Below are 15,503 nucleotides of genomic sequence, written 5' to 3' on the forward strand. Positions count from 1 at the left end.
TTGCCAGGTTGGTTAAGGGGTTTGACTCGTAATCTGAGGGTCGCGGGTTCAAATCTCGATCGCACCAAACAAACTCGCCCTTTTCAGCCGTAGGGTCGTTATAATGTGACGGTCAATCCCACTATTCATTGATAAAAGAGTAGCCCAAGAGTTGGCGGTGGGTGGTAATGACTAGCTGCCTTCCCTCTAGTCTTACACTGCTAAATTAGGGACGGCTAGCACAGATAGCTGTTGATTAGTTTTGTGCGAAATTCAAAAAACAAACAAACTCTTACAAAAAAATTTCCCCCTCCCTTTTGAAGTTCAATGGTAAGTTTGAGAGCTCATAACGCTGAAAATCGACGTTCGTTAGGTTCGGTGAACACAACCAATTGTGAAGCTTTACATTTAAGAGAAATAATGAAACCGTTACAAAAACACATAAATTTCTCTGATTAATTTTTTTTTGGAATATATTGTTTTAGAATATTGATCGTTAAACAACTGAACAAGATGTATTGAACAAAAACGAGCAAGCAAATCTCTGAAGACGTTTATATCAGCTTTTCCGTAATGCACGTGCGATGTAATGCACAGAGCTGACGGTTGTCCAACACCAGTTTCAACAATCCTACTGTATGGAAATTCATAGAGACTGCCCAGTGATTTGTTTTTTGTGAGTAAACACGGGCTAAAAGTTTAAACTGCTGTACCAGATAACACTAGTCTTTAAACAACTTCAGCTAGAAAAAGTTCCCACGAGTGTTTACTTTATGCTTAGTTATAAGGTCAGCTGAGTGAGATTGTGAAAGGCCTTATTCTTATTTCAACTAAGCTACTCCAGGAAAACTGTTCGTAAACCTGTGCGCCTGAGAGATAACAGAAATATGATACCCCTCCCAAGATACATTTGAATCTGTAAGAGACGTATAGCCGTATTTAGCACACTTAGCGCGACTTATCTTCACTGACGGAAGTGAGCCATACACATTACATTTATAGACGTTATATATACCTAATTGCGAATGATGGAATCCGTGAGCTTTGCTTCTCGGAGATAAAAGCCTGAATCGCAACCTTGGACCTAGTTCATTAATCTCAATACTTATTGCACCCTTCAGGATGAACACGTACTTGGTTACTTGACCGTTATGTAATCATATGGACTATTACGAATACCTGAATACTCGTTTGTTTCTTCATATGCTTAAACTATGTGGGGTTTGAACTGACCTATGTGGAAACAGAGTAAGTACACGCAACTTGTGCACCTCGTCCGAACACCAATCCTTCTTCATTATGTTGTGCGCAGTTGCCAGGATCACGTAGACGTGTTTCTTCACCTACACATTCCACTTTTATTCCAATATCATTAAGTATAATGGATATCCCCATCATGAGAGTTCTAAATCCTCAATCTGAATGCATCTGTATGATCTCAACATAAGAAAATCGTGCGTGCCAATAAAACAACAACAACAACAACAAAATTTATATACGCTTCACAAAAGCGACAAATTTTCGGTGACATCACACTACCCGCGAAACGTTAAACAATGTCAAAATATAGTTCTGATACATTCCTTTCCACAGCGATTTTATGTTCCCGTGGTTGTCACCTAACTTGCTGATTGATAAAATAAAAATCGTTTTAAAATAACACTCCACATTCTATATTAAAGTTATAGATGGTCTTTAATAAGTTAAAAGAGAAGCCCAAGAATTGGCTGTGGGTGGTGATGACTAGCTGCCTTCCCTCTAGTCTTAAACTGCAAAATTAGGGACGGCTAGCGCAGATAGCCCTCGTGTAGCTTTGCGCGAAATTAAAAGAAAACAACAACAAAAACTTCATTAAGATGTACGTTACTATTCTTCAATTGTTAGTCCACAATATTAGCCCAGTCATCGCTTTACGTCACAAGACTGGTAAGCAACGATTGGCTTTGAGGTAAGCATGCGCATTCAAGTTATCAGCTTCAGACGTTTTCAGCATTCTCAAAACCTTTTAGTCCCCCAAAGTTTGTGAATGTAGCAAATATAACATAAACTGGCTGCAAGTGGGACGTAACTTCACAAAACAACAGATCTCGTACAGTACTGATAGGTAAGTAGTTCGTGATGTTTAATATTTTTCTGAAACAGATTTGACGAGCGAAAACTTTTGTTGAGTTCAGATAAAGAAGTATTTAAACCGCTTGATGAATGCTGTTCTGTAATTTTAACATGTAACTACTGAATAATTTACACACACACTTTTGTTTTAAGATGAAGATGTCTGGAGGTTTATCATACACTGAAAACAATTTTATTCGCTGTAAAGTGACTGTGAGAAATGAAAGGTATAAAAAGTACATAGCACGATTGATGCTGTGAAAAACTATTACTGTGTATTGAGTACAACTCACAAGTACCTAATATGGGGGTCGCGGGTCCTAATCACCGTCACATCAAACATGCTCACCCTTTCAGCCGTGGGAGCGTTATAAATTAAGGGCAATCCCACTATTCGGTGGTAAAAGAGTAGCCCAAGCGTTGGCGATGGCTGGTGATGACTAGCTGCCTTCCCTCTAGCCTAACACTGCTAAATTAAGGACGGCTAGCGCAGATAGCCCTCGTGTAGTTTTGCGCGAAATTCAAAACAAACCAAACCCTAAAGTTCATAATGTAATTCAAGGCTGTAAAAAAACAACAAAAACAAACAAATTCTGGGTAAAATTTCGGCCTCATTCCACGTTTTGTTTTTCAGTTTTTAAGACGATTGGAAAAGTCGTAATTATAAAATCTCCCATCCCCAAAACAATATCAAATCTTAAGAAAAGACTTGAAAATAAAAATTTCTCACTTTAAAGGTTGTGGACTATTATCATCTACACAAGTCAGAGATTGATTCAGTCAGTGTTATTTTCAGAGTGTAAGATATTAATATTAAATAATATTATTTAATAATAAAAGATCTTCCTTTTATTAAACAGGCCTGCGAACTTAAACATCATAAAAGTCTTTTTTGTTTTAATAATTCAGCTATGCAGATATCGAGAATATCATTAATTTATTTCTATCACGTAAGCCCCCCAGTGGCATAGCGGTATATCTGCAAACTCACACTGCTAAAATCCAGGTTTCGATACCTGTGGTGGGCAGAGTACAGATAGCTGATTGTATAGCTTTGTGCCTAATTCTAAATAATCAATCAACTGTTACGTAAGAAATAAAAAACTCATATAGAGCAAATTATCATTTCATTTACCATAATGAACATTTTTTACTACTATACTTGAGTTTTAGAACGATCAATAAGACTCTCACGTCGCGATTGATCTAAAGAAATCTGTGGCCAGTGGTTGTCAAAAATTTTAAGCATAACGAAATGTGACCCGATTTTGATAAAAATGATTCACTTATGTAAGTGTGTGCGTGTTTTCTTAAAGAAGCCACATCTGACTATTTTCTGAGTCCATCGAGGGGAACTGGTGGACTCAGCAGATAGCCCCATGTGGCTTTTCTATAAGAATACACACACACACACATTTGATGTTTTGTGAAAAATCTGTACACGATGTAAAAACGAATATCATTTTCGAATTTAGCTTACAGGAATTACTAGAGAATATGTAAACATTTCAAGACAGTAAAACAATCTCAGGCCTATTTTGCCTATAGAGCCTAATTAGTTATGTAAATAATTAGTTCCATTACAGTTTACGGAACTATCTTTAGGATACATATTTTAACACTGTCTGTTCTCCAACTTACGCCGATAACTTAAGTCTTTAAGTTTTGTTATAAATTGTTGTCATGATTACTGTGTGTGTGTTGTGTGCATCAGGAGGCTTCAACTGTTGAAATTGTTATAACTATTAGAATTCACAAAGCCCTCTTTAGGGCACATGTTTTATACTTTATTTTCACAAACTTGCCAGGTTATTGTTAAACGTTTAGATTTGGTTATTAAACTATTGCTGCCATTACTATATATATATATATGTGTGTGTGTGCCGGGAGGCTTTTCAAATGAGTTTTCCTCATGCATTCTGTAGGTGGAGGCGTTGTTTCCGTGAGATAAGGCGCCTACGTAGAACACAGAAACCATCGCCCTCGCACACCTTGAGAAAGACTTCTTTTACTTACCAGCCAACATAAATTAACTGCCATTAAAAGCAGATGATATATAGAGGCCATGGGAAATCTCATATATAGACGTACTGTATTTGGTACATGAAAATTAGAACAGTTGAAGACAGAGAAAGATCTGGAGCAGTTGCTTACAGACTGGATGTAACGAATGCCATTATTGGATGCCTAAAGCTAAGAGAAAGAACGGAATTTTAGCTACGTATTTCCGCCACCCGAAAACAGGTTGGGTGCAGGACGAGAAACTGGCTTGACGTACGGCGATGTCTTCGTCAGCTAGACAGAACATCGGCCGCTTCAAGAGTGTGTGCAGTCTAACTTTACTGGTCTGTGACACCTACGCAGGAAATCAAATGTAATATTACAACACTGAGGGTCTGTTGTGTACTTTTGTGGATGACACTAGTTACTATAGAGTGCTTGTTCAATAGCCAATCGCTATGGCTTTCCATGGAGGAGAGCGTAGAGAAATAAAGAAGTCGTACTATGTGTGGTTTCTAGGAGCCAAAGAGAGCAAAGGGTTAAGGGGGGACCAGCATATTCGGTCCATTCTAAAAGAACTTTTAGAAGAGGAAAAGCAGTTTGAGCCCGCGAAAGTGACGCTTCAAGTTAGTAGCAAAGGTCTGAAGATAACAGAGAACGTCCCTAGACAAAACAGTAGAGAGAAGACGGAACAAAATAGGCATTTCATCCCTCACGACGCCATCACATATGTAACACAAGAGTCCAAGCCAAATGATGATATTGTATGTGCTATTCTTTTAGTTTATAATCCCTTGACAAAATGTCCATTCCACGTGCACTGTTACAGGTGTGACAGCGTTGAAACTGGGACCACGCTAAGCAATCAGCTCAAGGCTTTGACAGACAGGCCGGAAAATCAAAAGAAACTTAGGGAGATTGAAACACGTTTGGAAGGCCTTCTTCCTTATAGAACACTGAGCTCAGATGGGCGAAGTATCATGACAGAAGGATCAGACCCAACTGATGACTCCCTCTACTCAGATCGAGACATCCCGGGTAAAAGCAAAGAGAATATTAATAGTTTGTACGACTCACTTGCAGCTGAACTGCGCGAAAAATTAAACAACCATAATTCCTGTCCCATTTTACTCCCTCCTAAGGATTACGACCCGATATCTAGGAGGCAAGGCAATCTGCGAGGCATTGAGAAAAGGCGAAGCACTAATTTTCATATAATTGGAGTGAATCAGAGATTGACGTCTTTTTCAACTACGCAGAATGAAACAAGAGATTCAGGCTCCAGTGGAAACTCGAGTGGGATTGGATCAGATGACGCTCTCAGTTCTGTCATTCAGGAAGTAACATCTCATTTAGAGTACGAGAGAAAAAGAACTGATCTAGCCATGAGCTCAGATGTTGAAGATTGGCAGGATTCTCTAGCACAAGGAAAAGATCTGATTCTGCCACAGTGGAAAAAGGGTGTACCACCAGTTCATCATAAGTATAGAAAAAGTTCACCAACCCTTGTTCCAAAAGAACCTCAACCCATTTTACCAAACCATTTAGAAAAGAATGCCGTTTCTGGGTCTTCCCAGGACGACTGGTGCAGTAGATGTGAGAAATATACAGACTCTCAGGACGCATTTAATTCGGACAGGGTTGGATGCTCTTCCAAAATAGAAGCTTTAACTAATAGTACAGACAATACCAGACCTTTCTCTTACCACATCCTAAAACAAGAAGACATTTCTTCAAGGTTAAAGAAATCTGATTTAGATTCACATGTTGTTTACAAACAGAAAAGTCCAGATCCACCTTCTTCAGGGCGGATGAATTTCAGACCAGTGTCTTTTCCAAGTACAAACACAGTTACTGGAAACAGATCTCTCTCTACTTCCTTTAACAGTTACACGTCTCATCCAGATTACTCCAGAAAGTTACGACCTGTAGAACGTCAGCGTTCTAACCCTGTTTCTGGAGGTTTAAACCAAAACAATGAATTTTTGCCTGGAAGATACTTTTCTCTGCGACCTCGAACTGAGACTCACCACTCCCCTTTTTATGACGAGCGTAGCCAACAGCTGTCTCCGGTTTGTCACGTTAACCAAACATATCGCCGTGATGATAATCTTCACACAGACAAACATCCATTTGTCTCGCTTGGAAAGCCCAGAAGTGCTAAAACCCCAGGAGACATAGTGTCTAAGTGCCCAGTAGAACGACACACGGAAAATTTACGACAGCTACAATATTCACCTGAGGAAAGGCATAAATCCGGTTATTTTGAACTTCCGATAAACCCTCGGGAATACCGACATAGCATTGCAGAGCCTTTAAACCGCAGGCTACCACTGAACTTACGTTAATAAAGATGTGTACCCCATGTGTGTCACGATTGTCACAAAATGTACGGGTTGTAGTACATTTACAATCTCAAGACAATCATTGTTGAGATGCGTAAAGACATGTTTTCACTTTTGCCACACAGAGGTTTTGTCCTCAACTTAGAAGTGAGTTTTTTTATAGTTGTTTTTTCTTGCTGTTAAATAGAAAGCTACACAATGAGCTATCTATGTAGTTCCCACCACAGGTATTGAAGCCCGGTTTTCAGCGTTTTCAGTCTTGAGACTTGCCGCTGTGCCACTATGGGCACAGAAGTGAGAGAGAGAAGCAGTGTGATGACTCTTAGGTGTTTCTTTCATTATATATATTTCTAAGACTTATATTTTTGAACATTTAAAATTAATGCTCAAATATAATGTAGTACAGTCAAAACAGTTTTGTGTATACGTTTTGTAGTCTAGAATCTTACGAGTTTTTACATTTTAGTCTATTCTGTATATATGTACACAATGTTTGAGTATTTTAATCTATTTTGTATATATGTCCGAATACTGTACAAAATTATTTTATATTAAATCACCTTAATTAAATTTTTAGTGATCTTATTGAATTAAATCTAATTCGTGATGACGAGAGACCCACTAGAAGTAAAACTGCATTCTCAAGACGGCTGGTATGGGTATTAGCACTTTAATTAAAATAAATTATAGAATAATGTTTTGACCTTCTTAGGTTATCTTCAGGATAACAAAAAGAGTTTGCAACATTATATGAAAAGGAATGGGCATCGGCAGAAAAATGTTTCCAGGAAGGAGAGCATAGTAGAGTGAAATTGTGAAATGAATAAAAAATGTACTTACATATACCAAATAAACAATGAGAGACTTACGTTTCTCAAATTCCGCGAGGGGCAAGTGCTCCGTCATGCTTATGTGAAAAGGACTAATCACAAAAATAAAATACCTTTAAGCAATGAAGTTAATTAAAGTAAACGGCGAAAGGCTTAACTGTAAACAGGGGGAAACTGAACTGTCATAAATGATGATTCGGTAGCAAAAATTTGATCATGTACCATTGCAACCAGCTTGATACATATGTACCACGTTGTCCACATTGTCAAAAGAATAACTTTTTAACGTATCTTGGTACAACACATACGTACCACATTGTCCCCCTTTTCAGAACAACGATTTGTAATGTACCTTGGAAAATAGGTATACATACACCAAGTTGTTCATATTTTCAAAATAATGATATGATGTTGTATCCTGACAACCAGGTGTGATATATATACGTGCCATTAATTTGATATCGTACCAATAGCAACCAGATTTACAAATACCACGTTTTCTAGATATGTGACTTTTTTAGTGTTCGATGTTATACATAATATAACACGACATTACATTTGTATTAACTGAAAATACCATGATACCAACGTTTAACTAGTGAAAAATATGCTTCAACTGGTCTTTATTTGAGAAACTATATAAAACACACTAACTTATCTTAAAACGTTAAAATGCAAACTAAATATTTTAGACAAGAGTGTTGGAAAATAAATAAATAAGTAAATTACCTTGTAATTAATATATTTCTCTAAGAAGTTTTTGATAAAATTCGATTTTTCTGTTTTAAATTTTGTGCAAAGCTACACAAGGGCTATCTGCGCTAGCCGTCCCTAATTTTGTAGTGCAAGACTAGAGAGAAGGCAGCTATTTATTACCACCTACTGTTAACTCTTGGGCTACTCTTTTACCAATGAATAGTGGAATTGACCACGACATTATAACGCCTTTAGACTGAAAAGGCGAATATGTTTGGTGCGACAGGGATTCGAATCCGCGACCTTCAGATTACGAGCCGAGCGCTCTAACCACCTGGTCATGCCGCACAACATTCGATTTAAAATTGGATTAAAACACATGAAAACTGTGTATTTTACTGACAGTTCAGAATCATGTTGTATATACACAAAAAAATCATAATTTTACATAAACTTTACTGACAACATCTTTAGTCGGAGTAGGTAAAAAGGTTCTGGAAAAATTCAAACAAAATAAAAAAACAACGCAAGTGAACTATTGATCTACACGATAGTACATTAGAATATTATTATGATTAGGTTAATTTAAGTAGCAGTTCCAGCTGACCACTAACTTGGATATTTGCATTAGACATCATTTAATTGATGGTATTTGTTAGCGGTGAAGAGTTTTTGATCACTGAAGTTTGATAATTTTATATTCACTTAGCGATTTATGTAGAAAATACCGAAATGTTAACATCCACAATGTTTACATCTAGTAAGACATGTTTTCACGTCGATATCTTGTACATTCTATAAAAGTTCTATCGCTAATGGTACTGCAGAGTAAGTTGTTACTGATGTTAAACGTGTTATAAATGGTAGAGATTGTCAGTTATAATGGTACTGCAGAGTAAGTTGTTACTGATGTTAAACATTTTATAAATGGTAGAGGTTGTCAGTTATAATGGTACTGCAGAGTAAGTTGTTACTGATGTTAAACATGTTATAAATGGAGAGGTTGTCAGTTATCTTGGTACTGCAGAGTATGTTGTTACTGATGTTAAACATTTTATAAATGGTAGAGGTTGTCAGTTATCTTGGTACTGAAGAATAAGTTGTTACTGATGTTAAACATGTTATAAATGGTAGAGGTTGTCAGTTATAATGGTACTGCAGAGTAAGTTGTTACTGATGTTAAACATTTTATAAATGGTAGAGGTTGTCAGTTATAATGGTACTGCAGAGTAAGTTGTTACTGATGTTAAACATTTTATAAATGGTAGAGGTTGTCAGTTATCTTGGTACTGCAGAGTATGTTGTTACTGATGGTAAACATTTTATAAATGGTAGAGGTTGTCAGTTATCTTGGTACTGCAGAGTATGTTGTTACTGATGTTAAACATTTTATAAATGGTAGAGGTTGTCAGTTATCTTGGTACTGCAGAGTAAGTTGTTACTGATGTTAAACATGTTATAAATGGTAGAGGTTGTCAGTTATAATGGTACTGCAGAGTAAGTTGTTACTGATGTTAAACATGTTATAAATGGTAGAGGTTGTCAGTTATAATAATACTGCAGAGTAAGTTGTTACTGATGTTAAACATGTTATAAATGGTAGAGGTTGTCAGTTATAATAATACTGCAGAGTAAGTTGTTACTGATGTTAAACATGTTATAGATGGTAGAGGTTGTCAGTTTAAGTGTTCTCTAAATTGTTTCCTGCTACTTCGTGAGATCGTTCTGGGATTACTCCATAAAATAATATTACAGAGACTGTACACAACTGACGAAACAGTGCATTATAATCTTTATAAGTAGAAAAATTTCTCCGATCGAAAGTTAATGTTAATAAGCTGCGATGGGTGTTGAATACTTTCCAAATTGTATCCAATAGAAAATATTTTCTAATTTATGTCGTGCACTACTAATTGTAACTATCTAGTATCTGTTAACAATTTTTGAAGCGGTATTCGCTGGTGACTCCTGACATCCACTGGTGTTGAGTATTTTTTATATAGTGTTTGGTAGAAAAGGTTGTCACCAGTACTTGTTGACAATTTTCAACATGCCTGTTTCACAGTACATATTTCAGGTTTAGCTGCTTGTTTATATGACACTTTGTGTTTGTATGACGTGATAAGTGACTACTAAAACAGACACGACTGATGACTTGTACAACAGTAAGACTCAGTTAATGTCTTCTAAAAGAACTTGACCGATGATTTATACAAAATACGACTTTATAAATGTTCTATAATCAAAATATGTCTGACCTTAGTACCATCTACTATGTGAGGATAAAAGATAGCAAAAACTTTCCTTTCATAAAGGCACAGTTACGAAAAACAGGTTGTTATCAAGGTTAAAACCTGCCAGGCTTGTGGAATGTTGAGGATGAGAAAATCAACACCCCCCTCCCCCAGTGGCACAGCGGAATGTCTGCGCACCTAAGAGAAGACTTACACCATAGATAGCCGATTGTGTAGCTTTGTGCTGAATTGCAAACAAACAAGTTACACACCATAATAAAAAACACAAGGTTCTTAGTGAACCCATCAATTACATCACTACTCACTGAAATCGAACCCACAATGACATATGTGGTAAAGGTTGTTATAATGGTATTATAACAATGTTTATGTATTATTAAAATATCCGTCGAAATGTTAAAAATCAACAACCAAAATAGTAATTAAAGACAAACTAAAGCGTGACAACGTGAGATACACAGTTGTCTCTAAATATGGGGATTACACACCTATATGGAACATTCAAACAGTGTTCGATACACAGAGTCAGTGACCGAGTAATTCTGTGCCCGAAGCCTAACGTGGCTCACATATAGAAAGTAACTTAAATCACCAAGATCAGACTGCACGCATTTAGGAAAAAAAAAAGCGTTTTCTCTGAAACCTTGTCGCAAACTTCATTTAAACATTCATTCTTAATGTTGCTTTTAAATATATAAAGCGATAATGTTTCAGCTGGACTAGAAAAACAATGGTTAAAAAATGTATTTATAATTTTACCAGTTCCGTGCTCCGGTATTTTATACAGATACAAATCTTCAGCAATATTCCCTGTTATTTTCTTCATCTTACGTTATCTTATTTAATTATTCCACAACAATCTTCGAATAGCAGCTAATTAACCTCATTGTTTCCAAAACATGAAAGCCTAACTACTGAGATTGAGGACATTATTTCTGGAAGGTATGGTTTTCGTTTCTTGTAACAATCCGCACAAACCTTCACCCCTTTTTTTTGGCAAGGGGCTGATTTTTAAAACACGCTTCCGATAATGTTTTCTCGTATCCTTATACATTTGTTCAAATATTTTAATTTTATCTAAATCCTCAATGTATTAACTTTTTTTTTGACAACAAAACGTTTACAATTTAAACCTTGGCCGGCTTACCATACAAGGTTATGAGACACTCAGTTGCATTAGCGAAGACGTATTTTATTATCAGACACTTAGCTACATTAGAGGATATATACCCTAAAATCAGACACTTAAATACATTAGTGGAGATGTACTCTAAAATCGTACTTTTTTGATCAATTAGCGGATGTGTATTCTGTTAGATACGCTCTAAAATCAGACAGGTACATTGGCGGAAATATATCCCAACATGGTCATTATTAGGAATCAAACAAATATGCATAATCCTAACTTTAAGTTGGATATAAAGATTATCGTATTCATAGAAGAGTTGTACGTTAATATATAATGTTTGTAAAACTGTTGTATATAAGCCACTACTTGTAATAACTGTTATTATAAACTGTACTGTTGTTTGTATATTAAAGAAAATGTAAGAAAGAAAACTGTGGTAATGAATCTTGTTGACAAATATCATAAATTTGATACATATTGACATTCATTCAAATTCTAAATTAAAATTAAAATTTCCGTCTACTTGAAATGGTAATACGTTAACATACTTGACATAATAAATATGTAACAGGTGTAAAACAGAGAAACAAAATATGAAAATATCAGACAGACGTTTCGTTTAAGTGTGGTATTCTCAGATTGTCTAATTTCTCTCAGAGTAGCCTGTAGGAACCGTAAAAAAATAGGGAGATTAGACAGATACCGTGTTATAGAGTAGTATCGTATTCTCTATAGCTTTGACTGAGTCTTTACGTAAAATAAAGAGACTGGAAGTAAGCCTATAAACCTTAGGTAAGTGCTTATTTACTTGTTCAGGTGGAGAGAGACATTTATTTGTGCTCTATCTCGCCAGTGTAATCCTATCTCACAAAAGCTAGAGTTAAATGAGGTGTAGATAGAAGCGGTGATCAAACTATTTATATCATGATGTAATACCTTTAATACATAATAAATTTAAATGCCAGTAGTCAAATATAAACTTCGACAGTTGTATGTCTCAATATTATTAGCAATTTCTAACAAAATGCATTCTACAGCAAGATGGTGTGTATCTTAAAATACAGTCTATATCTCAGGAGTCCAGTGATCTGTCGATGTAGAAAACATATCAAATCTCAGACCTAGCAAACTTTTATACATTTTAAAAGAAAAATATGCTATTTGCAAAGGCCCCTCTCTCTGGGGACACAAGCTATGCTCATGACTTAGGGCCACTCACATGTCAACAACAATTATCCCACCCTTTGGCTATCAGAACAATCTCGCTTAATGAAAAATACAGTAATACCCTTGGTGACTGACTCACTCCTGTGAATAACTAAGACGAGAGTATGTTAGTAGTTCTCTAACCAAATAACCAATAATAATTTGGTTTGGATACTATCTTTTCTTTTAAAAGTCAAAAACTTACAAACGTATTATTCCATTAATTAATTTACGTAAACTAAACTCTAGAAGAATTTTGTAACATAAACACCGACATTTTTCGAAAGAAACCTTTTTTTTGTTATTAATGTGTGATTGTTATTGTACTTCATATAATAACAAATAAAAAGAACTTATCTAAAATTACTTCAAACAACAGAACTAATACACGTTTTCAGGCTCACAGTACAAAACATGTAATGACAACCTGTTTGATAATAAACTTTCTCATGAATTAAAGAGCATATATTATATATACAGTAGTTTATATATATATATATAATGATGTATAAAAATCATAAGAGTTTGAGTCATTCAAATAAAGCAATTGTCATTACTGCTACACCAGAAAACCTAAGTCATCGTTTTAGAAAAATCTGTAGTCCGGAATCTGATTGTACAAAGACTCAAACGTGAAACGTACTTCAGTTTGAGTGTACTCAAGAACACGTTTTTCAGAGTTGTATCTGTTTAGTTTCGAAAAAAAAAACACGAAGAAGAAACGATACCTACATGCAAGATTTATAAAAACTACCACCTTTAATGATCTATAGTTCCCGGATTCTGTCAGATGTAACAGAAGTCTTTAGTAGTTCGTTACATTTCACTGCCTTATTCCCACAGGCTGTAACTTTTCACTCACTTTAGAACATACATGGGAACATAACCACAGTTCTTTCCTTTCAGAAATCAGTCTAATCCACATGGTTTGTCCCTAGATTGTATGGCTATTAGAAACATGCCACATTCTCAATAAATGCCACCACTTTCCATTCCACTTGAAAATAACTTAGTGACGCACACATGAGCTATTTTTTATCTTTATTTTTTTAATGTGAAGTCAATGAACTGTGGTATTTTGAGGGTTGTGACTTACTGCATACGTTCTATATTTCGAGAAAGGTCATAAATTTGCGTTTTAATTTTTTTATAGGGCGCTGAACTAGGAAGTTAATGAAACGCGAAACACAGATTAACCTCTAGCTGCGTTTCTAAATCTGAAAGATTAGTTAATAAAACAAATAAACGAAGTCAATGAACACACCATTTGGTTCACTGATTAAAATACTGCTTTTCCTTTGTTCTTGGTGTCCATACGTTACTTCAAACCTGACCAATGGCTTTCTCGTATATCTTCCTCCACGTGTCACGAATTCTTTATAGAACCTGTATGATTCGTATTTAACAATAGCAAACCGTGTCATTCAATGTAAAATATCATAAAAGATGTTCTATACAATTTTGGTGTTGAAGAGAGTTGCTTGACAACAAAATAAGAAATACAAATCGGGCTCACAAACATAGTTTAAATTCAGTCACTTATCAGCAATTATTACTATACAGAATTATAGTTGTACATTATATATATATATAAAATCGTATTGACATGCATATAGATAGGTAAATAAATTGCTCTTGTTAATTGGAATTGAGCACAAAGCAACACAATGGGTTATCTGTGCTTTGCCCACAAAAGGTGTCGAAAGCCGGTTTCTAGCAGTATGATTTCGCAGACAAAGCGCTGTGCCACTGGGAGGAACAAAGAAATACGTGCATATTGACAGGAAAAGAAAACGATCCTTTTGAAGGTCCATCAGCACGATAAGGGAAATAAGAAAGGTCTCTTTACCACTTCATAGACTTTATCATACATTTGTTTCTTTACTTGAACAGCTTTAGATCTTCATTTCTCAAACATGAACTGCATAAGAGTCTGACAAAAGCTTAAACAAACTAAAGAATTACTAGACTACTGAATAAAAATGATCAAAATACGAAGCACCACCTTTAAAACACATCCAAGTGAAGACGTGTACTGAAAGTAAACTAACGTTTTCTTTGATTAAATTCTAAAGCTTACATTAACAACAAGAAATGCAACGTACGTGTAACTGTTACGTGGGTGAGATGCTTACAAACACTGTGGAATACCTGTTTCAATTGGAAGATGCTTATATACATTGTGGAATATCTAGTTTGATTGAAACATGATTATAAACACTATGGAATACCTGGTTCGATTTCAAGATGCTTATAAACATTGTTGAATATATGATTCGATTGCAAGATGCTTATAAACATTGTTGAATATATGATTCAATTGCAAGATGCTTATAAACACTGTGGAATACTTGGTTCGATTGGAAGATGCTTATAAACATTGTAGAGTATATAGTTTGATTGAAACATGCTTATAAACATTGTGGAATATATAGTTCGACTGGAAGATGCTTACAAAAATTGTGGAATTCCTGGTTTGATCAAAATGTATTTAAAAACACTGTGGAGTGACTTGTTCAAATTAAAAATGCTAACAAATATCGCGGAATTAGTTAACCAAAATATCCTTCTAAATATTGGGGAGTAGCTGGTTCGACTGAAAGATGCTTACAGTATTACGGAGTAGAGTAACTGGTTTAACTTTGAAAAAAATAAAAATAAAATGTTAGTTCGCCACCTGGTGTCATTCTGATATAAACATACTTATTTTTCCTCTCACAACGCCACACCCTAACTAATGAGGAAGGCCTCGGTTTTAGTTAGAACTGCCATTAACACTGATCTCACGCTGGAATCTTCGGATGACCTCATTCCATACTGTATCCACAGCAAAAACAAAACCACATTTATACACCAGGGAGCGTGATACCAAAAACAACGTTGTTCAGCCTTAGCAGTTTTTATCTTGGCGATATCACGCACACGATTATGAACACTCGCGTAAGATTTG

At 35.6% G+C, this 15,503-nt stretch overlaps 1 protein-coding gene across 1 annotated transcript; it reads left to right on the plus strand.

Moving 5' to 3' along the window:
• Positions 1-1,977: 1,977 nt before the first annotated feature.
• On the plus strand, positions 1,978-7,923 carry LOC143253323 (uncharacterized). Its single transcript, XM_076507013.1, has 2 exons — positions 1,978-2,083; positions 4,017-7,923. Exon 2 carries the CDS (start codon positions 4,551-4,553, stop codon positions 6,438-6,440), a length of 1,890 nt encoding a protein of 629 aa, XP_076363128.1. The 5' UTR covers positions 1,978-2,083; positions 4,017-4,550; the 3' UTR covers positions 6,441-7,923.
• Positions 7,924-15,503: the final 7,580 nt, after the last annotated feature.

This window comes from Tachypleus tridentatus, chromosome 6 (assembly GCF_004210375.1).
Source record: "Tachypleus tridentatus isolate NWPU-2018 chromosome 6, ASM421037v1, whole genome shotgun sequence".
Classification (NCBI taxonomy): domain Eukaryota; kingdom Metazoa; phylum Arthropoda; class Merostomata; order Xiphosura; family Limulidae; genus Tachypleus; species Tachypleus tridentatus.